This window comes from Buceros rhinoceros, unplaced genomic scaffold (genome assembly GCF_000710305.1).
Source record: "Buceros rhinoceros silvestris isolate BGI_N320 unplaced genomic scaffold, ASM71030v1 scaffold1542, whole genome shotgun sequence".
Taxonomy (NCBI): Eukaryota; Metazoa; Chordata; class Aves; order Bucerotiformes; family Bucerotidae; genus Buceros; species Buceros rhinoceros.
Window position 1 is genome coordinate 12258 of NW_010400449.1, and position 25236 is coordinate 37493.

The window sequence follows — 25236 nt, forward strand, 5'->3', positions numbered from 1 at the left end:
CTGCTGAGAAGATTTTATTGGACATTTCTGTGTGCTATTTCTGCCAAGTCATACAAGCAGCTTACACGCCATAAACTCTATCTGGGCTAAGTTCAATTCTTAACTATGCCGCTCTAATGATGGAGGAACTGTGCAGAAGACACCACAGTTATTCTAGACATACATCAGTGCAAGTGAAGAGGATCTTAACCATGGGGTTTAAAGTTTACACAAACAGATCATTACATGACGTTTAGTGAGATGATGTTTACAGAACTGGCATTTTATATAACTCAATTGCCATCTTGTGAAAATGAATGGTGACTGTATCTAAAGGATTATCTATGTGTCCATTTTAACAGTTGTGTTACATACCCCTGCAAGGATCATTTTTCACTAAGAACTCATCAAGCGCCATCCAGCCACCTCCAACACGAACCATGACTGTACTTCTTAGGATACGAACAAGGCGCAATTGTTGAGAATCACCAAACTGCAATAAAAATAAACAAACAGTCTGAGGTTCTCAGTCATTAAGATGCAGTTCAATGCTGATAGGTTAAAAATCAGACACTTTAAAAAGTTTGATATTTAATTATTAGTAAATGCTAAAAAATCAATTTATGCAGATTATTAAAGCTGTTAAGATTTCAAATCAGATTCTGCTGCGTTAATCTAAAGGAGATGGCAGGACTTTAAGAATTAATCTCAGGTTTAATTTTATGCTTGATTCTCAAATGCCCGAGCTCAAAGGAAGCAAAATTAGTAACACATTATTTAATTGGTTACAGTCAGCATTTGTGCAAAGATCTTGCATTATTTCACTGTCAAAATCTTAAGCATACTCCTCTCTTCTGCAACAGTCTAGTTTTTATTTATGATAGCTAAAGGAAGGCAGCATCACTTTAAATGATCAGTATGTGGGCTGGAAGTTCTATGCTTTACAAGCACTACACAGTTCTATCTATCAATCCATTTACAGGGATATTTTCAGGTATAGCGTTGACACTGCTCACCCTCAAGTGGGAAAGAAAACATTCAAGAAGCAATGACTGATTGATAGCTCTCATTATTGTCCTTCATAATAAACTGTTTGTCACTCCTCTGTCTACACATCGAGGTTCCTCACAACTCGAAGATGCACAAAAACCTGTTTCATACTAACTCTTGTACTAGCCCAGCCTTCCTTTGGGCAGATGGCCAAGCCTAATGTATGTTTTGCTCTTGAAACCCGTATAACAAAACCTGTATGCAGTAAAGCTGTCCAAACCCGTATCAAAGAAAACATGCCCAAAATGTTGAACCCTCAACCTCATGAAAACTAACCAGAAGAATGCAGTACTCTTTAGCTAATGGCTAAATTATTTATTCTGGTATCAGATCATTAGGCCAAGTGTAGTGCTCTCACACGCAAACATGCAGAGCACTTACTGAAATCAATGGAAGCCAAATACACCTCTGTGGGACAATCTTTGACCCTTGGAGAAGGCTGGCCATAGTTCAACTGTACCTACTTGCTCTAGTAAGGGGACTGAAATGCTTTAAATGGCAAACATGCTCCCTAACTGTTAAATGACTTCAGTTGTTTTGTAAGAAGAGAGAATAAGTTTAAGGAATATTACTTTTAGGAACCAAACAAAAGCAAAGCTTGCCGCTTAATTCAGTAATAATTTTTTTTGCTACAAATAAGAACATTCACATGAGTATTATTTATAAGGGCTTTTAAATAATGCATTAAGTATGTGCTGAACAAAGAACCATTTTACATTTGCAGATCAAAGTTAAAAAGAGAAATGGTGTCCAAATTGATACTGTTTCTTTTCATTGGCTTGTTTCTAAGGAGAATTTTTTCAAGAGGTTCTAAAGATGCTATCTTTTTTCTTTTCTTTATTTTTTCCCCAGCCCAGTTTAATTCTTCAGTTAAACTCCACCAGGCAACTATACCAAGGGTCAGATACAATTTGGAAACTGCCTAATCCAGTGTTAATTCAAACAGTGGGGCTTATGGAGAGTAAGGCAGGTATCTATCATGACATTTCTCCTAATGGTAATTCAGTCCATTTCCTTCTTAAAATAGCCTGGATACCAACTTTTTTTGAACAATATTTACTGTTGTTTCAAATAATCAGAGGTAAAAAATACTGGGATAGAAAGCTACAAAAAGACCTATTCTTGGCAATAGCTGTGACTAGAGAAGCCTCAGCCAACTCCTTGTAGGTGCGTTTTACTATGATGCACGAGTGAGTAAGATGATTTAAAAAAAACTACTGTATATCTCCCAGATCTGAGAGTACAGATGAAAGATAAGACGATTAACATAATTTCAAACAGTTTTCAAATAGAGGCTTGTTCTGTATATGGAAAACATTTTAAATTATTACTTCTATTGCTTGAGGCATGTGGTAAGCTTACCCATTGCTCTTTGTGCTTTATTCTATACTTCAACAGGCTTTGCCAATAAATAGGAAAGCAAGTACACTTTCAACATCTCTAGATTTAAAATAGCTAATGCTGTTAACACTAGCATTTCCAGAATGGAGTATACGTAAGAGCATGAACAAGATACTAATGGTATCCAGTTTGTGTAAAGTATTGACATTCTTGCCAGGCAAGCATGATTTAACAACTTAAAGAAGCTGTGTATCAGCATGTACTGGAGGGGTGAGCACTGGTTAGCATATCCTCCCTGTACCACTGTGCAGTGCCACTGCAGTATGAATGATGACCCAACTGAAAAACATATTCTTAAACACAGCTCCAATACATTATAGACCTGCCACAGCTCTTTGAAAACACTTCTGCAGAGGAAACAGATTGAACTGCCACTGCAAGTTTAATTTGCTTATTCCCAAAATATGTACTTAAGATTTACTGCATTACTATATAAGAATCTAGCTGATTATTCATATTTTAATCAGTCTGCTTGACTGCACAGGGATTATTATTGTTTTTTCTCAAAATGAAAGTATTTTTCACCTAATTTGCAATAAGTAAGGGATACGACACTGGATTCTGTGTTTATTGTAATCAGCCTTTAATCCAATAGCCTGAAAAATGCAACATAGAATTTAGAAGCATTCTGCTGTAAAACTGAAAATGGGTAAAGTAATAGTAATTCTAAAATTGCCATTTAAATGCTCAGGATTTTTTACTATGGGAATTGCTGCTGACTGTTATCTGGTTCCTTTAAAAGTAATCTCCTTAATGAGGAAAAAAGGCCAAAGAAAGCAGGTGAAGGATTGAAGAGGAGGGATCCTAAGAGAAGGAATGCTTCACAGCATTTAAAAAAATACCACAGCTGACCAGCAATGAATTAGCTGAAGATGAAAGGATGGCAAGGGACTAACTATTGCAAGCTTAGATCACTATGCGTTAGGGGGCGGGGGGGGGAAGAAAAAAAAAAAAAAAGAAAATTTATAACACATTCCACACGTTTATACTAAATAATATTCCCTTCTATACCTACGGGGTAGGGGGGGGGGGGGGGAAGAAAAAAAAAAAAAAGAAACTTCATAACACATTCCACCGGTTTATACCTGATTTCCCAGGAAGAACTGATAAGAAATGAAAAATGGAAGAAAGACACGATTAGTTTACAGGAAATTCTCTATATGACTCTAGAACACATGCAAACTAACACATTAGACATTCTAAATAAAGTATCTACTTCAGAGCAGGTAGCTAGCCATCCAGAGATTGAACACTGGAAAATACTCAAGGCCTTTGTTTCCATCCAATTGCTGTCTCTGTGGTCTTTTAAAATCATCTACAAGTATTTAGTAAACTCTTCTTGGCCAAATATTGCATATTTGATCTGAAATTGTTCTGGTTATTGAATCTAGGTATAGCAGATCTTTCTCTACAATGTGATTTTCTTTCCTGTGATCTAAAAATCATTCTGCAGATATCTGACGTGTTTCTTGTACTTCTTCAGAAGGAACAGTGTGCTCCAATAAAATGACAAGAGAGGATAAAAGTGGTTGAATGCACTTTGGTAAAAGGTTGTTAAAGCACAGTAAAATATCACTGTTTTTATGAAACTAATGTAAAATCAGATACAGTTTAAACACTTTGATGATCCAGGCAAAACGACTGGCTTTTAAGAAGCTGTTGTATGCATGTATGTATGCAAGCAGTTAGCTTTTTAGAATTCCCATATGTTAAAACAGTTTCAGTAGTTTCAGTGAAAATAAATACAAGCAGCACCATTTTCCCATATTTTTTGCCTATATGTTCTAAAAAGAAAAAAAAAAATCATCAAATTTAGACAAAGTTAAAGAAAGAAAACATATAATTGCCATACAAGATTCCCAAACATTAATATAGCCTAATTCTTTGCATAACCATGTTATACAAAGAATCTTGAAGCTGAAAGAGCTAAGAGGGTCCTTAGAAGACTTACCCTGTACTTGTTATCCCCAATCTGTTCCACTTGAAACCGTTTTGCACATTTACATTTAGCTACCTGCCTTGTAACCTGCAAAAAAACCACAACTGGATGATTACTTTACTGCTAATATCACGTTACTAAATACTTAACTGGTAAACTCCAAATTACATGAGTGAAAACAAAAATTCATTATTAAAGAATGTGACCCCAGTAGAAGAGTGTTGAATCTAAGAAAGCAGAGAAAGTACCTCATCTTCAATTTTGTCAGCATCTGTGAGAGGTTTGTAAGCATCCTTGTTTGGATGAAGAGCTGCTACAAATTCGTAATAGTCAATATACCCATCACCATCTCTATCAAAGATGTCTGCAACAGCGCTCATTTCAAGTCGGCTTGTTGGGAATTCTGTAAGACAATGACAACAACAAAAGATACGTTTTTTGGCTTTACAATTGCATTATAATGAAAGGCTTTATCACAAATATTGAAAGGTTTTTAGTCACTAGGTGACAGACTTCTTATCAACAAAACCAAGGACATTCAAAAGAGTCAGGGAATCTTTCTGGAAAAAAAAAAAAAGAACCAAAAAACCCCCAAACCAATCTGGACCTCCAAAATTACCTAGACATTGGATTAAAATTAGTTTCATAGTGTGGCTTGAAGAGAGACACAGAAGTGAGGGCACAGATTAAACTGTAAGGCATACAGGGGTTTTTTTAGATTTTGACCTTCAAAGTACATAAAATACCACAAATCAACAAGATAAATTGCTAGTGAGCCAAGGTCAAGTGAGAATTTCACTACTAATTAAATTTGGAATGTAAGGCCCTCCCACTGCAGAACATGCATGGTGTTTTGTGAAATCCTTCTTTAGATCAAGTCCACAGCAGAAGAACATTAACCCACACAGAGATTCTGTATGCAACAGTCAAAGAGAATTTCAAAAAGATGAACAGGAATTAAATCCCCAGTATTTAGCAGTTATACCAACTGGGTTAAATAAGCTGTTTAACATCTAGGTGGTATCAGGGTTTTTTCCATCAACTTCTGTCCATTCATACAAAATCGCAATGTGCACACAGAGTGAGTGCACTTCCCAGAGCAGGAGGAAAATATATACACAATATTCTTCTACTCAATTACTTTAACATGAGATGCTAAAAGCAGCTCAATTCTGAACATTCACTGCTCAAAGCAAAAGTCTCCAAGATCGGAAGGTAAAGGATTATTTTAAATAGCAGGCCCTTACCCGTTATGAGTCATTTGCTAAAAAGAAACGTGATCACCCACAGATGGGAGGCTTATGTAACCATCAACTGTGCATACCTACAGCATACCAATCCATCAGGAAAGTTAGGAAAAGTCCCTTCCTAGTCTGATTGCTTAATATTTTGATTCTCATTATACAGGTATATGAACATGGTCATGGTTCATGACAACACTGGTTTGAGAAATGACATGGTTTCCTTCTATAACTGAAACTATTCCATGTGAGGTCTTTAATAAAAATCATATGATCATATGGACTTTGAAAACTACCTGTAGGTTTTATAACATACGCTTTATTGCTCTGACTAATCAATGAAAGTACTTGGTGAAGTGGCTAGAGTACTGTAGGAATGACAATCTGAGTCCAGTAAACCGTTAATTAACCAAGAATTTAAGTGTGACATTTGTAATCTGATTCACAATATGAAAGAATGAGAGCTTCTAGAATCTAGAAGTATTTTGAAGTAAAATAATTATAGTTTAAATTAATCATAATAAATGACTTCAAAGGGAAATATGTGACCTTCTATCACAATAAACCACAAACATTAGGAGTTCATGAGATGTTTGTTTGAAGTTCAACATTACGTTAATTTTAAAACTTACTTGAAGAAAGAATTCCATCGATAAATTCCTGCCTTGTAATCTTTCCATCCTGATCTTTATCAATCCTCCTAAAGAAGTCCATCACGCGAGACTTCTTATGGTTCATCCATCGCATGTACTTTTTCCTCCAAATATCAAAATCAAAGTTGGCAAATTCTTTCAGCTTAACAAAAAAAAGAGAAAGAATTTTTTCAGTTGAAATTAATCTAGCAAAATTGATACGAGAGATACCATCTGTGTTCTTTTGAATACTTGGTTCTTTGAGGACCTATAAACATTTCAAACATCTTAACTCTCCTCACATTTAAAAAGAGAATGACAGCTTTTAGAGCACATTAAAGTGTTTTCAGTTTTCTCAGTTTGCTGTATCATACAATATGATACAACAAATATAGAAGTTATGGTATTTACGGTATTGATAATTTAATCCAGGGTAAACAAAATTATGCAAAAAGTATGTATATTCTGTACATCACTTTTCTGACCTCTTCAAGTCTGTCCAGAGCATCATTAAGTTTTCTTCTTCTTTCCAAGGCCAGAAGCCAGACTTGCTGCCATTTGCTGACTAGAAGATTTACCCGTGGATTCTTAGTTTCGATTTGTGCCTGGGCTGCTGATGGATATATGCCTGGTGTTGGGGAACGCTTTCCTGTTAAAACATAGTAAAATATCTAAGTCTCATCCAGTTCAAACAAAACAAGCATTCAGGTGAGGGATATTTGACATTCTTAAAATTACTCTTTCCTGTCCCAAAAAATGAGCCCATACCCTGATATGATTCCATCTACTACCATATTCTTATTTTTGTTTACCACTGCTGGGAGAGGACCACACGGTGGTTAAAGCATCTTTCTGTCTAGCCAGAAGCTGCTAGTTCTGGCTGCACTAGTGAAGTTGCACAGGTTAAATAAAATCTCTCGAAGAGCTGCAAAGTAAACAACCCGATTTCAGAAGCAGGTTTCACGTACGGAAAATACAATGGGTAAGTGTATCTAAAAATACAAGGAGCAATTTCCTTACTGGATGATTCACTTTCCATTGAACTTCACTGAACGCGCTTTCTAGCTGGATCCATACTATTTCACAGACAGCACGAGCAAAATTTTGTCTCTACATCTTTATGTAGAAGCTGTTGTTTGCGCTTTCAGCTACCGGTGTATTTGCAACGACTCAGCATGCGAACACTCTTAGAAGTATTACAGAACATGAAAGGCTGCACACTTTAAAAATAGGTATTCAGGAAGTATAGCACAAAATTTAAAAATAAAAGTCTGCTATTCCTCACAATGAAAAAATGAAACAGAATTAGAAAAAGCAGCCAAGAGAATTTCACCTTGTTTTACTAGAAGCTTATCAAACCAATTAGATTATTAGTAATCTGTTACCTTTATAGATAGAGTAATGGTGTGTGTGACACACACATTGCCCCAAAATACTTCATTACTTACTTCCTGCTCTCCCCTTATCAAGGACAGGAATATGAGATTGTACTGGAGTGGGTTCAAGTGCCTTTCTTTTATAGGTCTTTGTAACTTTATCCACATCAGGTTGTTTTCTGGTCATTTCCTCCATGAATGTCTGCGATCAGATAGAGGTAGTTTTAATTAACAATACACAAAAGTGACCACAGGAATGAAAAAACACATAAAATAGCAAGACACCACAAGTACAAGAACAGCACAGGAAGACTCTTAGAATGACAGCCTCACAAAAAGAGACATAGACAAAGGTTCTGTAGGTATGAAAAATCAGTAGTATAAGCTTTTAAGACCACTATGGCTTGGCTGTTAAAGGAAGGTTAAATCTAGGGAAAAAAACCCCAGTCTGTCAAACTCCTTTATTAACTGTGTACAGTGAGGTGAGGTACAACAGAATTTTGACACTGAGTAGTCAGGTGTTGCTTGCTGTCCAGAACGCAGCTCACGGAAGTGAGACAGCTCTTATGTGCAAGCTGGGGTAAGCCTATGAACATCTCCCTCTGGCACTTCATAAACGTGTTTGGAATCCAATCTGTAAAGATACACTGCAACACTAGTTCTAAGGCAGCAGCACAACTGTGTATTTCATGTTTTTTTATTATCATTATTATCCTTGTTCCTACGGGGAGCTACAGGTTTCCTTTAGAACTGAATTGTTGCTTGGTTTGACTACAAACACATCTTATGCATACAAAACATACAGCTGCGTCTCTGAAAAGAGATTGGATTATTAGGAGGGAAAATAGCTACGGAGATTCACACTTGATTGCAAATCCTAGCTGCGACTTGTGCACCATTTGCAGAATGTGTAAGATGCATATTAACACGCCTTACCTGATGCTCAGCTATGAGTGCTTTAACTTCCTCAATCTCCTGGGGGATAACCTCTTTATCTTTTTCAGTAAGTGTAGTCTCTGCCCACTGCAACCAGGACAGCAAGGCTTCCAGCAACTCCTGGTTAGCAATAAGTCCAGCCAGAGCTCCTGCCAGTCTCTGCTGATGTTGTTTAGCCCATGCTAAGACCTTGATAAAAGAACCAATGCATGAGTATGTGCACATATGAAATCCTTTAAAATGTACTTTAAATTGCTCTGGTAACTGTAAACCCAAAGCTTTCTCCCAGGCCGACTGATGTTTGATTATCAAAGGTGATAGATGTAGCGGCTGATCAATAAATGTGCTAGCTAACTAGAACTTCCAGTTCAACACATTTTTTTCCACAGATCTTCAGGATTAGGTGCTGTTAAATGCAGGAAACAGCACATTCAGTCAACAATATTAAGAATGTTATCAAACAACATGTACAAGTTAGTGAATCATGCAGGACTTGGTGTCCATCTTCCTCCTGGGCACTCCTGAAGCCATACTTTGTTAACACCAGAGTTTTGTTTTTCTTTAAACTTAACGGACACAGAAAATACCACCTTAGCAGCTGAGAGTGTGATACACTCTGAGACCTACATGCAGCCACTTTAGTATTTTGTAAATCTTCTAGATTAGGAATATATTGGACTCAAATCTTCCTTAATTAAGAATGCTTCAAGTTTGCCTTGTATCTTCTATCCTTTGTAACTTTTAAATTTCTCCCTAGAAACTACTGGCTTTCTACACATGGCAAGTGTCAGGCAGTATTTCCTTTAATACATACAACAAAGAAGCTTGATCACCTGATTCAGTTCTTAAAGCCCTAAAAGTTTTAAAATAAAACTATGGAAGCATGGTATTCACATCCACCGCTGTGGGTATTTTAAAATGGTTGGTTTTCAACAGATGAATCATTTCCTCCCAGTGTTAACTACAATGTTAGTTGTCAGCTACGTTCCAAGATGGACTGTTGCAATGAAGATAACTTGACGTATACTGACCTCTTCAAATCTGGCTCTGATGATTGTTATCCAGTGCTTAATGGTGGTGATGGAGTCTGGGTGGCAAATAGCTAGGATAGCTTCTCCCATACCTGTTGCTTTATTCAATTCCGCCTTTTTCTCTTCCAGTTTCTTCATCAATTCCTAAACCAGAGGTAATAATTTCACTTAGATGATGACAAAATTTGCAAGAGAAATCTGAGTGCACAGTCTGGAAGGTCATGAGTCTCTCAATTGCTCCAACAGATTCAACTTGCAAGAGGCAAGTTTAATGTGTCTGAGAAAGATAAAAATGTTTAAAAAGCCTATTCCACATAAAAGTACTACATGAAGCTCTAAAATCTTTACCCCAGTTTGCTGCTCCTTAGAAGCCCACCATACTGTAAATGTTTGAAAGACCCATGCCCTTATTATAAAATCACAGCATTTCATAAGTGTTATAAATCAACTGTATGATGATTAGAATCGTTATTGGCAACATTTCAGATGACTTAGTTTGCCTGTCAGGTACAATAATGCTTCCTAACACACTATCAAGCTCCTAGGAGAAGCTGGAAATGTCCAACATAATTACATGCTCAGACAAGATGATAGAGGATTTCAGGAGTAGCTGTACTAAACTAAGACAAACGTGAAAACTCCACAGCTAAAAGGAAGAGAGACAGCAAGAACAGGGACAGAGACTATTAATTAAGCAGCTGCTTTCAGAGGCACTGCAGAAAATCTTGTAAAAGCAAGAGGATGTTTACAGCTTTAGACACCCAAGGTCTTAGCCATTGATGTTCCTAGGGAGGAACAACATTCGTAGCAGAGGAAAAGCTGGCAAGATCAAAATTAGGCGGATGGACAACACACCAAAAAAAGTGAAGGACTTCTCCCATCCTTCTGTAGTTTACACTTATTTTTTAAATATTTTATATTTTATTTTTATTATTACTAAAGTAGTTCTAATATTCTCCTTATTTTACTGTGTCTAAACGCGTAAGTCTGTGTGTCCATGAGCACCCTTAACTGGAACTGCCAGCATCTCACAGTGCCTAGTGGAATTGTTTGTTGTATTTTAACATCTTTGACCAGGCTAAGAAGTCTCCGAAATTTTAACTCTTCCTCTCTCCATCCATGAAGGGCTATTTTGGATTTCAGAAATTAAAGACTAGCCAAATTCAAAATCACCTAACCAGTGTAAAAACAGATTCTACAACTTATAATGTCATTATCTCATGCCTCTACAAATTAAACATGATGCTATTATGAAATAAAAGTGTAGGAAAAAAAAATACATCTTCTACCTCGTTCTAAGGTCCTCGAATACTTAGGGTATATATTTGAAGAGATTAATCACTAACTGATTCTGCCAAATTAATGTCAGAGTTTAAGACCCAATCACATTAGCAGTCCTCCTCTTATAAAAATGCTTAAGTTCTTAAAATATTTTAGTTCAAAACAGGTGGGTTGTAGTGGAAAACTACCAATATAAGTCAGGGCCAGGAGGAAAAGAGGCAACAACTATACTAGAATGTTGTGAAATCTAAATCTACAACACAGTACAGTAAAGGGTACTAATTGCACTGAACTCTGTGGCAGTCCAGTGATACAGATGCATTTACAAGAGAGGAGATGGGATGATTCTTAACTAATGCAGCGCATTAACCCACTACACCTCTCAGTCCCTAAAGAGGATGGTGAGTGACAGAAACCCCTCTGCCTGAGATTGTAGAATTCATTAAATCATGTGCAGTATTCAAGAAAAGAAAATCAGTAATGGGAATAAAGACAGACCATTTGGATAAAACATCATCCTGAAGAAACCTTTCAACATGTAGCTGGATTACAAATGCCACTATTTTACCAGAATTACAGTGATAAAAAGAAGATGTATTGCATATTTATGCAAATAATGTCAGTCATACATATTTTGTTATTAATATTGCAACGTTAAAATACAGATATTGTGTTTCAAACTAACATATTACATTTTTCCTTATTTTCTTTTCTTCTTGAAAGCTCATGTGATAAGCTTAGGAGGAGAGACCACTCATTCAAGGAAGATTTCGCTCCATGTCCTTACTGGGTGGTAAAGCAGCAGTGCCACAATCTTTCATAGCTTGACAATTTCTGTACTTCTATTATTTAGCCTTTAAGAAGAAAATGTGGCTAGAAGAACATCTTTTGAATTCCACTAAAAAAAATGTTAAGGCCACATCTAACACTGAGCTTGGTTGTGTTGTGCGAGTGATTATTCTTCCCAGATGGCCAGGGTTTCTCAGAGACAAAGTTTGATTTGGTTTGAGGTTCCAAGTTATGCTTCAGCTTTGGCAGCACTATTTTGAGCATTTGTACAGAAATATTTTGTTAATCAATCTACACTACAGAGGGAGAAATTTAAGGGGGTTTTTTTGCCAAATATTTCAGTGGACCTTACGTTCAGACAGTTCTTTTGTCTGTATTCAGAAGACCAAAAAGTTAAATAGAAGAGAACTGATGACGGACATGGGAGAAAAGGCAGCTAAAAGACCAATTCCACTGCATCACAGACAGTGGTTGCTACTGCCAATGTCAGTCAGCATATGCTGATGCATACAGACTTCTGCAAGTTTTCTAATCGCTTTCTTCAGAGCAATGAAGAACAAATCCATTACTCTTAAAAAATCTGTTCTATAACATTGTAGCCAATTTCATTTTTTAGACTACATTCCTGGTACTATTACTACTGCACTTACAAGAAGAATTTTGCATGGACTTAAATGTACATGTTTGCAGCCTCCTGCTTGGAGAGTGGCACTATGACTTCTACGTTCTTTACTTAGCTTTTTCTCATTTCATTACAACAAAGTAAGTTTGATGGCCTATAATCTAATATCTGTAGTACCTATGGCACTGCAATATTTCAATACCTAATGCTTGTGAAGCATGACAGCAGAGTGTTTTACCACAGCAGAAGGTTAATGGATGATAACATCATTGTGCTGACATTTACAAATGACCTTGAAAGAAAAGTATATGCTTTTTGTTCAATGGTGCTAAGATGACAGATACACTTTTCCTACTGCAGCCGTCTGTGTTCTAATTGTCAGGTAGCATATATTCAGAGGGACAGAGGAGTTTGCATCCGTCTCTAGATGTTTACGGTAACTTCCTAAAGGCCCACTATTTTCTTAGTAAGCCAAGATTACTCAAACAACAGCCCAACACTAGAATGGGCACAAAACTATCAACTTCGTTAAAGGTCTAGCTTCTCTATAGAAAAGAGTGGCAAAAACAAACACTGGATGCTGAATATGGCTATATGACATAGACTTTGTCTCCTTTCCTTTATTCTACCCTCCAACAGACCTACTAGAATGAAAGGGACCCTCTTCATCTTCTTGCTTACCCTGTGCTGGTCTATCAGCGTACGCAAGGCTTCTTCATCATCTGGAAGGACCCCATGGAAACGAAGAGCTTGCTCTGCCTCTGCTAGCCACTCCAAAAGGATATGGACAACAGAGTGGAATTCTTCTGCCTGTTAAAATACAGGAAGTAGTCACCACCACTTGTGAGGGGATCTCACAGACACACTGCAGCTTACACAAGGAGTCTGAGCCCACATTTGGAATCATTAATCACGGAACAGTACTGGCACATTAACTTTCCATTAAAAAGTCAATGATATATAGTACTACATTTTCATAACTGAAAAAATACCTCATGCTTCCCAAAAAATAATAGGAAGACTAAAAGCCTGTTCATGCTTTTAGCCATCTGATTTATGGTGTATATGCAACTCAGCTGAGAATGTCATGCCTTTACATTGACAAATTACATGGGAGGTGCTTTCACGGACCATCTGGAGATGAGAACTGTATTTTCTGCATAGTTTAAATCACTGGTTAAGCAAAATTAATTGTCAGCCTGTTGGTGACTGACCCTTTTACGTCTGGAGAAAACAAGGAAGTTCCACCTTTGGGAACAGCCATATTCAGATGCAACTAAGTGTTTCAGGGAGCTCAGGATTGTGCCTGCTGAGACCAGAGAGCTGGACCAACACAGTACCCTAAGAAAAAGCAAGGCAGGAGTTTTGAACACCATGGATACATTGCTGTGCCCAAAGCCCCATCCTACCATCAACCCAAGCTTGTATATCTTCAGAGGCATACATCCACATCATCAGTACCATCCAATACTGACACACATAATACACCATTTCCACCTTCTGAGTTCACTCAGCTCAACTCCAGTTTTTCCACAACGTACCTCACCATAATTGTGCCAACGTAAACAAGTTTTCAGTACACAAATCTACTTCTTTCCAGTAAGTCACAAAGAGCATAAATATGATTGTAATCTCCAGCTTCCTGTGAAGGGGGCGTGGTTCTTAATCGCCCTTCACGCTTGACTGTCACTTCAGTCATTTCCTCAGATGGCAAAGTCTTTGAAACATTTGCTTTGCATTTGTGGTATAGACTAATAAAAACAGTAATAACAAATGCCAAGGCATTATTTATGTGCTGTGGAAAAGGGATAGAGGAAAGGTAAGCAATGCATGAGCAAGAAAATGAGTATTTCCGAATTGAATTGAATGACATTAAGTGAAAATGAAATTAAAATTTTGGCAACTAGACTACAAGATATTTTCACTGTTTCTTATAAAGTACATGTAGCATCAGTAACACTCCTCTACCTGACGAAGAGCTTGTTCCAGTCGTGTTTGCTTGGATACTGACAGGGCACAAACTGTCTCCCAGCGAGTACTTAGCTCCTGCATTTGGACTTTGACCCAGGAAGAGTCATCACGACTGCCTTCTATCAGCTCCCTTGCAGAGCGCTTTAGAGCCTGGACACTGCTTGTTCTTTTTCCCAGCTCCTTCTGGAAAACCTAGGCATCAACAAATACATTTGAAATGTTTAACTCATTAAGGCATAATTATGTAAAAAATAACAATACACAGATTTATTTCAGTCAAGACTTACTCCATCTAAGTGATGCAGACCATGCAAGTAAGGCTTATTAGATTCCATATGAAGGTATCTACCCTCTACCCCACCCTAATACTTGAAATTGTAATATGCTAGGAAAATGTCAGGCACATCCTGAGAAACCTTCCTGATGCAACGCATGGGAAATCTACCCTCCTTACCATGCTGGCTTTACACTCTGTATTGAAGCAATTGATCTGACGCACTGATTAAAGCACAAGGTTGCCACGGCAGGAAAAGATCTGATAAAATGCTAACCATCAAGGAAAATGTTTGAAATCATAAAAACATAAATAAAACCCCATCTGGGGGTCTGATTGTGAAGCTGTAGATCTCGCCACATTGTCATATATGTGAGAGCATGTTCACATCTGCGGATAGAACAAGCTCCAATTATGCAATGGAAGTTCTTAAAAAAAAAAAAAAGACAGACAGACAATTATGGTATACCATGCCACTGACTATGACTGACTTGTGATATACAGTGGAATTTCAGAAGAAATTCCAGCATATTTCGGGCTGATTTTTATAGACATCCCAAGTTTCCAAATACTTTTTCATGAAGGACAAAATCTCCTTCTCACTGAACAAAGATTCTTTGGATATGGGAAGGCACTGGTGGATGAACCTTCACCTCATACATCTCCCAGGCTTCAGAGCTCTGACTATATGTAGCCTTTGCAATACCAGTAACTTCAACAGCCATTTCTTCTGACATACTGAACTGCAAAACTGGGATTCCGAGGCACAGTCCTACACCTCCTACTTGCCTCCATCTCCAAAACCACTTCAGTAACAACATATTGCAGCATACCAGTGTAGGCTTCCTGGGCCACAGTCTAGCTGTATACACCTATGTATAACTTCAGCATTGCAACTACTTTTCTCCATGAATATGCAGCAGCCCTGCTGATTTGAAAGGCTGCTGAGGTGAAGATGAGGGTGTTGAAGATTTGGTTAGCAGACATACTAAATAAGAAGCCCTGTCTCCTCCAGATATTTCCAGCAAAGTAATTGTTGCCCCTCTTGTCCATACACACATATTCATAAATGCACACTTGTGATTTTTTACATGATATGCATAAATACACAGTATAGCCGCATTAAATTGAATATCTCAATGCTAACTGGTGTCAGTCATTAACAGTTGTTTTCTTCCATGTACCATGTACCATGTTCCATGTATAATTTATACCATTTTCCATTGTCAATAACATCTCTGTTACAAAACTACTCCACATTTCTAGAAGTTACAGAATAGTCAGATAAAGATAACACTAAAATGCTACACTTCTGAGCAGTCTAGTAATTAAAGAATATTTTTGGAATTACCTTGTGATTGTCAATCAGATTCATCACTAAATCAATATCTCCATGTACTGGCTGATCTTCCGCTAGCTGAGGTTCAATTTTGTATAACCAGTCAATGAGAGCTTGCAAAGCATCTGTAAATTGTCCCGAAAATAACAGTGCTTCCTCCAGTTTATTTTGTCTGGGGTGGTGGTGAGGGGAAAATGCATGCAAACACAAAAAATTATTCATACACTACAAGAAAACATTTTCAGCATAGAATGGCAGCAACTGACAGCTTTAAATCAGCATTTCCCTTTTCAAATAGTGGGACTCCCTGCCCCCACCCCCCTGCAATCCTCTTCTATACCATCAAGAAAGTATGAATTGCTAGTATTTCACTGCTTTGGCACTCTTAACTACCAAACAAGCTAGTCATTCTGGTCTTACTTTTTACACAACAGAAGCCAAAAAAATTCTCCTAAGCATTTTTCGTATCTGCTGAATAATTAGGTGGGTTTTCATTTACCTTTCCACTGATTTTCCACAAATTGTGTCCCATTTATCCCTTAGTTCACTCAGCATATCATCAAGTTTCAAGTTGTCATCAGCCAGGGTGGTTTTCTCTTTCAAGGAACGTCCTGTCCGGTTTGTGGTATCATACACAGAATGTTTGGCACCCAGAGATTTCTGGAATTCCTATATATATGGAAGAAAAAGAAAACACTCATATAGCATTAACTGCTTACAGGCTACAGTTAATTAATCCCTGACATATAATTTGCAATGGAAATTGTAAATGTTGATGCAAGAAACTTTTAAACTTACTGCAAAATTTCTAGCCTGCTAGAGCCACAATGCACCTGAAATAACATAGGACTCTACTCTAGCAGAGTCCCTGCCTTTTGTGTCTCTCTGGCAATGTAGCTCTATGCCTACCGGAACACCATCTAGAACGATTCCTGTCCTAGTATAATATTCCTAAATTTCAGCAAGGGGCTATTTGGTAGTCAGAAGAATGTGAAAGAACTGCTACTATGGGAGCCACAAACTAAGCAGTCTTCACACTATAATTTTACATACTAAGATTTCAAGCCAGTGCAGAGGACCCCAAGAGCTACAAAGGTCATTCCGTTTTAGCACAGCACAGTCAAGCTGGGAAACCTCCAACCACAAGCATTTAACTCGTAAGATTGAAACCTACTATAACTGGGAAGAATTCTGTGCCAAAAGTATACTGATCCAGTCACAAGAAGCAGCCAGGCGACATCCCAATAACACAGCAGTTGCATCTGCCTGACAGCTCCTTCTGCACAAAGCCTCAGGAAGCTTTTCACAGGCAGAGCAGCACACAGAAACACAGCTCATTTGGTACCGCAGGAGTTTAACCAACAGAGTAAATAATCAAATAAAGGAACACTACCAAAAGGAAAAAAAAGCAGCCCTACACACCAATTTTTAAATGGTAGCAATGCTTACAGTGTTTTATTTCACACCTTCATGAACTGCTAGCAGGAGATCAGTTTAAACAACAAAATCAAAAGTTTGCTTTAGGAAACTCACACATAGAATCAGTCAGTCTTTTTTTTTTTTTGTCACAAAAATATACCAGGCCAAAAGAGTTTTTAACCCAGTGTTTACTGAAACAGATTTTCATCTGGTTCTCAGAGCAACGTTCAGTATCATCACATCCAGCAAAGAAACGATTACCAGTTACAGATTAGAGGAACTCCTCGGGTCATGTAAAGATTGCAAAAGTTCCTCATGGTCACTACCGGCATATGCACAGCTGCTCACCTCCAACTGGCAAGCTGCTCCTACCTGGCCTGCACCAATCTGGGCCACAATAGCTCACAACTCCTCCAGCAGCTTTCCCATGTGTTCACATACTTATCTGCTCTTTTCAGATGTGAATGTGGGTGAGGGAGAGCTCAAGTGTAATGGAGGTCTCTTAAGTAGGAGAGAGGCATTGGGTTATGTCATGCAGACAGTATGACAACTTTACTTGCTTGTTATTCTGCACTATACAGTCCTTACTTCAGCGTCAACTCAGGATCCAGAGGGAACTGAGGATCAAAATTAATCAGCCAAAACAACCCAAAAGGCAGCATTTGTTTTGTAATTCAGTGTTTCCTCACTTTTGTTTTCCTCATATGTAACAACAAGGAAACATGCTTTATGAAGGAATACAAACACCGTTGTCAAGCTAGAACTACCACAAAAATAGAAATAATTTTCAAATTGAAAACAACCATTTTTTAAATAAAAATTCCTTCAATATAATGTCTGGGGTCCTTTTATTTGATGGGGTTTATCAACTACTTAACATCACAGACACATTGTTACTTTAATTGCATGAGGAAACACGATGAAATTGCTGCCACAGAAGGATCATATGAAAAAAAACCAGATTTAAAAGTGAACAAAGGCTTGCGGTGAATTAATTCTTCGAGAGACTACATACACTACACCAAATCCACTTTCATTTGATTTCACAGAGGGGTAACAGAGAGTAGATTTTGGTTTAAGCTGCCAGAAGCTTAAACCAAAGACAGGTAAAATGAATGAAATCTCAGTAATTAACCATCTACCTTCCTTCTACAGAAGTTTGGAACATACGGATAAAATTAGTCAGGTTCGTATAAACATACTGTAAGGAGCATTCAATTCAGCATTAGCACAGGAATTCACTGGGTGACCTAGTAAGGGTTTTTCCATTCCTGACTTCTAAAAAAATGAAAAAAAATTGCTGATAAACAGACCAGGAATTATCCCCAAAAGTCCCTGGCAACACACTAGATATGAGCGAGAGAGAAAACATATTATCTTGGCTTTTCTCTTTCAGTTGTTTTTTCTTTTTTGGCAGAAACAACTTGCAAAGAACAAGTCCAAATTACTGCTTACAGCACACACACAGCACACATTCAGTTTAGATAGCAAAATTGTTAACTAAATGGAGCAAGGAAACCTTCAAGGCTGGCCAGAAAAGACAAAAGACAGACACAAGGGGTATATGTGGGAGTGGAAGGAAGAGTCTCAAAATACAAGGAAGGACATTGCAATGTTGGGAGGTTTGACAGCTCATTAAAAAACAATTGAGTTGATTTCTTGGTGAGGCGGGAGGGGAGGGAGTGGGGGGATGGGTAGCAGGCAGTGTTTGAAGTTTAAAGTTCACAGAACTCCCTGTCTCTCACACTTTTCTCCTCCAAACAACCAGTTTCAACCCTAACGTCCCGGTGCCAGATTCCATCTCATTCCTTAATGAGAAATGAAATTCAAGCAACTAAAGTAGCTATTTTTTCTGCAGGCATTTTACACGAAAAGAAGCTGGAGAAAAGATATCACATTAACAGAAGCAATGAGTCTGCCAATCCACATGAGGAAATTTGGGCTCATAAAATGCACTGCTGTAGCTATAAAGAACAAGCAGGATTATCAAGTTTATCGTTTCACAAGAGGGGAGGAAAATAAAGGTAGAGAGGCAAACCTCAGGATCTCAAAGGACCTCAAAGCACAGACACAGTTGAACATACTCATAAAATTATAGAATCATCTGGTTGGAAGAGACCTTAAAGATCATCGAGTCCAACCGTTACTCCTGTACTGCCAGGGTCCCTACACCATGTCCCTCAGCACCACATCCACACGGCTTTTAAACACTTTCAGTGATGGGGACTCCACCACCTCCCTGGGCAGCCTCATGAGGAGTTTGAACTTTATATAAAGAAAAGAGAGGAGTGGAAGGATTACAATGAAGGATTGATAAAGAGTCAGAGAAGACAAAAAGACTATCTTAACAGATTTTTTTTTTTCTCAAATTCCCATCACTGACTTCAAATTCTCACAACAGCAGCAATCTCTATTTTTCCTTGACCAACTGCCAACTTTCCCACGTTAAAGGAGAATATTTTCCTGGTTGATAAACAGTAATTAAAATCATGTAAACTGAGAGATGATAGAAATACAAAGCAGATGAATGAGTAATCAATCATTAGTATACATGGCAAAACTTGTCGGAGGTAAAAACAATCATCAGAAGCTACACTGAGAAAGAAAAATTAGATAAGCAAATCCTTGGGGATATTGTGCAAAATGAAAAAACAACAGTAAATGAAGAACAATAAAACTGACACTAAAAACAGAAGTAAATGTATGCCGAAATGTAGAAAAATGAATGATCTTTTAAAACTGCTAAGATAAATCTTGAGACACAGACTACCTCTGAAGACTCTAACACTCACCCAATTGATCCTCAGTAATATATTATTCTAGCCTCTTTACAAAAGTAAAAACGAAGAGCTTTTATATCAACATTCTTTGTTTGAAAAGCCACATCATCAGGGAGATTCTTACATTTTCACCTACAGGAGCTGGGTTTGTGGAAAGCTGGTCCTGGAATTTTGAATCCCATGAAGAGAAACAACCTCTGCTGCTAATGGGGTTCTTTTACTTTCCACTTTTCCACTTGACATGAAAAGCAACTGCAAATCAAAATACATGACTATTTTTCAGTTCTGAGGTGGTCCTGTAGTATTAAAAAGGAAAATCCCAAACCAAATAACTGGATGGTAAATTTGTGGTTTGAGGATTGAAAAAAGCCTGTAATGAAACTTCTTCAGAGATTCCTATTCTGAGATAGTATTACTTTGTTTTTTAAAGTTTCCATGGTGCTCTGTTATTATGCCTTTCCACTTCATAGTTAATCATTCCCACAGGTCAGGTATTGTGAAAAGTCTTCTGTCACTCCCCACCTGTAACACAGGGCCACTTAACTTGATGCCAATAAGCATTCCATTGTAGTGAGATCACAAATCTACTTCCTTTGCTGATTTAAGAGTACAAGGCTGATAGACTTACCAACACCTCACTGGGCTCTTTGCATTTCATCACTCATGACTCACCTTATGCTGTGCAAGCTGCATCTTTATTTTGTCAGGGTCATTTGCAATTTCAAGATCTGAGTCCAAAGATTTCTCTGACTCCTCCAGCCACTCCATAAGTTTGTGCCAGGCTTCATGAAACTGCAGGGAAGTGAGATTTGCATGGATTTTAAAATTCACTGGTTCATAAAATAGTCAAAAACCATTAAACACCAAGAAATTCTCCACAAGCCAATCAAGTACTTTGTAGACTTCGGAAATATTTGCTGTGCTTTTTCTCCCTAGCACAGGGAGAAACAGGACTAGCACAACCACGTGCCCATAGGACTTAGTCTCTCTTCTCTCAGGTGAAATAGCAACCTTCGACATACATCATCTGCACACATAGTAGTATGTATCTACATAGTATGTATCTTTCAGAGGCATATTGATAACTTCTGTTGATATGCTGGTCATTTAGATTCCTACATTTTTAGCAATTAATAGTAAACACAGCAAGAATGGGGCTTAGCTATTGCCTACATGAGACAACAGCAATAAATCACTGGGAAAAACTCCTGCCTGGATGACTGCCCAAGATTTTGCCTGGGACACTCATAAATGGTCTCATTATATCAAATGGTATCTTGATGGGCAAGGAACAGATTCTTGATTATCTTCTTGACTCAAAGAGAGCACTTCAGGGAAGCGCATGAATGGACAAGACGAACTGCGGGAAAAATGTGTAAGATTTGATTGGCTTATGGACTAATATATTGCTCAGAGAAGTTCTTACTCTATGAGCTGAGTAGTAGTAGCAGTGAACGTGAGAACGTGATTTGACCGTGAACATTATCAAACCTTGAACAGTTTTTGAATAAAAAGAAATTAGAACTTCTTATTGATGTTTAAACGTATTACATTCCTCTCACACATTTTGTATCTTATTTATATTCCTCAGTGAGGAGAGCAAGAATCTAAGCAAAGACAGAAAAGAAAAAAAAAAAAAAAAAGAAGAATGCTCTCTGGTGAGGAAAACTGAAAAAAATCTGCCAGGTTTTTAAGCAACTAAATTGAGATAACTTACCACATAGAAGACACTGGACTAGTAACTAACATAAGAGATTGAAGAAGCGATTAACATTAATCAGAAGGAAATACTAAGGAATACTCCCACAGCTTAGTGAAAGGGGTTCATCACATTCTTTAAAATATAAGGGGTTGATTGTGAAACTCCTTTTTGAGGACAGATGGCACTAAAATACATCTGGAAGCCATACTGTTAACTTTCTTCTTTCAGACTATCCGGTATTCCAGACAGAAGTCACTGCTCGGGTTGAAAATGATGCTTTACTTCACAAATGAAGTGCTCTATGATGGAATCACAGAAATTGCTCCACTAACTTAACAGTGCCTGTTACTCTAAACCCAGACTTACTTTAAAGTGCTTTAAAGCACCATATTCTTCAAGAATCTGGATGCAATTACAGATAAGTTCAAAGAGTTGTACCACAGCTGTTGTCCGATTACCTGTTTGGCTCTTTTCCTTGCATCATCCAAAGCTCTTCCCCTTTCAACTAAGCGCTGAACTACTTTTTCCCATCGACTCTGTACACTAATCAGCAGATTCTTAATAAGGACAACATCCTGTTTCTGGCTGAAGTATTTCAAATGGGTTCCAGTTTTGTCCAGCTCTATGATCTGATCTCGATGAGAATTCACTTCTGTGGCAAAAACCTTGAAAAATGGGATAAAGTTACTCTGAATAATACATTGCTTAAGCACTTGATAAACACTGAAAATAAATAGTCTGATAAAGAATGATGTAGCAAGAAAGACCATAAAATGCAATTTTAACATGAATTAAAATGTTTTGGAGTACCAGCATTATAGGGTTCATTTGGACATTGTTAAAGTATCTCCACAGAGTGGAGAAAAAAAACATTCTACATCTGTTTCTCTACATACCTTGTGTTCATCAATTTGAAACAAGACAGTGTCCAAGATAAGACTTGGCCGAGAAGCTGCAGTTAAAGTTTGCTCAGCCTGAGTAAGCCAATTGATGAAATCTTGAAGTGAGTTGTGGAACTCCATTGCTAAACTGAGGGCTTCCTCCAGTTTGGTCTGTAAAGATAGATCATACTTTAATAGCAGTTGATATTCAGCCAAGTAAACCATTTTAGTTCAGTATTTTGGAATAAACCATTTTAGTTTAGCATTTAGTTTAGCATTTTAAAACATTTTTCCAACTCAAAGTTTCTGAGTTTTAAAATAATAGCCTTCATTTAAGCATATTAAAGGAGATGGATAGAAGTGTATCGGAAAATTATGTATGATCAATGAGTAAAAAATACAGCACCTAGTATCAAGATAACGTTTTCCACACTAGACCATTACATCTTCTACTACTTAATCCTAATGGGACAAACGGATTTATCAATTTCAATACAAAATCAGTAGAATCTTAGAAATCTAAGGTGGCAGTGCACTTCTCTTCCTCAGAGGTCATCTAAATTATTCTCTTGCAATAAAGAAAGAACAAGTTTGTCTAGACCACTTCTTTTATTTTAATAAAGCCCAAATGTCATTTTGGTTACCTGAAACAAGACTAATTTTGGATACAGAGTTTTTGCTCACTGTGGGACAGCAGTGAAAGATTTTCGAACAATCACACTGCTGGCCTAGCTGAGCATTCCAACCTTACAGCTTCCTGCAAGAATGTGCTCATGTTAGGTATTAATTAGTTTGATATTCTTACATTATACAGTTATCTTAAGAGACAACAGCATTCTTACTTTAAAATATAATTAAACTGTGAGTTAAATATTTGTGCTTTATACACATTAGGGCTCTATGGAAAATTCCCATGTTTGTAATTACTGATATTCTTCATTGTTTGATTAAGGTAGAACAAATGGACTATGAAGCAAAATGGAATCAATAATACAGAAATGTATGTTGCACATCAGTGAAATCACGCTATTCATCTACATTAGAACATAAGGGAATCACTTGAAGTTAAGTGGCAGAAGGCCAAGTGTTCAGGAATTAAGAAAAAAATGGATAAAAGCTAGGAAGATTAATGCAGCAATTCTGTACTGAGGAGATAAACTCGAATGATCAAATAATTTTACTCACTCATGTCTACGATTACTGTAACAAAATCCAGAAAAGCCCTCACCCTACCAAATTAGCCTTATCAGTATCAGTTAACGTATTTCTATGGAACAGACTTGTGTCATTCTCACCCACCCACCTCCCAGTTATGGATAATCAACTTCCTGAGTCCCACTCTTCCTCAGTACTTTCTAAACATACCAATGATTTCTGTGCAACTGTCTCTTTAATTAATCTTTAAAATCTAAAAGATCAAGGGAGTACACCTGCATAAAAGGACTGAATATTAACATCTTTAAATACGTGATTTACACTTCTATTTTTATGTAAAAACGTACTTTTCTTTCACTGAGCTTTGTTTGCACTGATTCCCATTTTTCTTTTAAGTTATTTATGTCTTGCTCAACGTTTGTTTCAGCAGACTCTGAGCATCTTGCAAGCATCTGCTGGCCTTTCTGCATTAGACACTTATATGTCTCTTCTTTGGCTTCAAAGGCAGCACACAGTTCCTAAATAAAGCAAGCACCAAAAAAATAAGTCAGACAGAATCAAATACTTTTTTACACATACTAGTATAATATTTATTCCTCCCGCAACATTTAATGGGTATGATTAAGACTAATAAAAGAAACATACATAATTCATAAAAAGGTAAATGAGCAAAGAAAGGGCCCAAATCTTCAGGAAATGAGAACCTGTATTGTCTGTCAGATGCTTTCTCCAAGATCCAAAGCTTGGCAAAGCAAGTACTATGCACTAATTGCACAAGATTTGCTACAACTTGGTTGGTCTGAAGTCCAGAGGCAGCTAATAGACAAAAAGCGTCAGCATTACACAGTACACTGAAAGCTCAGACCTATTAAATACACCTTCAAAAGTGGGTGGGACAACTTGGGAGAGCTGCTTTAATTGCATATCATCTCCTTTGTTCTTTCTGGTTTCTTCACTCACCAGGCAAGGGCTCTGAAAATTTTACATAAAGAAAGCCAGAAGCGTAACGGTAACAACTGTTTTACCTGCTAACTATTCTCTTTTAACTATGTTAAATATGAGGTGGCAAGAGCTCCCATGCAACCCTCTGACTCAAAAGGGCATGTTCAATATTTGTAACAGACCATCCAACACATACCAATGAAATTATTGTAGACTCCCAAATGAGGAACAACTCCCAGGAGATGAGCGACTGTCAGTGGCTTGCAAATAAGAGGAAAAGAACTTTTTCCTCTGAGTTCCAGGACAAGAGCCCAAACCCAAAATTATCTTTGGAAGAGATACTGTACACAGGGTTGTATCTGATCACAGAGGAGGGCAAAGCAGGAAGCAGGTTCAACCATGAGCTAAGATTTTAACAGGGCAAAGCTTCCTTGCTTGCTTTCTGAAGACTATGAAAAGTAGTGTCACCTAGGCTACTTCCTCCTATGCTCACAAC

The 25236-nt window shown here is 37.5% G+C and overlaps 1 protein-coding gene across 1 annotated transcript in view; it reads right to left on the reverse strand.

Moving 5' to 3' along the window:
* Nucleotides 1-25236, reverse strand: part of LOC104489654 (dystonin-like) — a gene marked incomplete at its 5' end in the record, with an annotated part of 57867 nt that overhangs the window by 8536 nt on the left and 24095 nt on the right. The window contains 17 exons of the mRNA XM_010131840.1: nucleotides 355-472; nucleotides 3516-3533; nucleotides 4382-4456; nucleotides 4618-4772; nucleotides 6243-6405; nucleotides 6728-6891; nucleotides 7691-7820; nucleotides 8555-8743; nucleotides 9586-9729; nucleotides 12959-13087; nucleotides 14246-14440; nucleotides 15874-16033; nucleotides 16361-16530; nucleotides 20733-20852; nucleotides 22221-22427; nucleotides 22659-22814; nucleotides 24146-24316. Coding sequence (XP_010130142.1) covers nucleotides 355-472; nucleotides 3516-3533; nucleotides 4382-4456; nucleotides 4618-4772; nucleotides 6243-6405; nucleotides 6728-6891; nucleotides 7691-7820; nucleotides 8555-8743; nucleotides 9586-9729; nucleotides 12959-13087; nucleotides 14246-14440; nucleotides 15874-16033; nucleotides 16361-16530; nucleotides 20733-20852; nucleotides 22221-22427; nucleotides 22659-22814; nucleotides 24146-24316 — 2464 coding nt within the window. The remainder of the gene's footprint in view (nucleotides 1-354; nucleotides 473-3515; nucleotides 3534-4381; nucleotides 4457-4617; nucleotides 4773-6242; nucleotides 6406-6727; nucleotides 6892-7690; nucleotides 7821-8554; nucleotides 8744-9585; nucleotides 9730-12958; nucleotides 13088-14245; nucleotides 14441-15873; nucleotides 16034-16360; nucleotides 16531-20732; nucleotides 20853-22220; nucleotides 22428-22658; nucleotides 22815-24145; nucleotides 24317-25236) is intronic.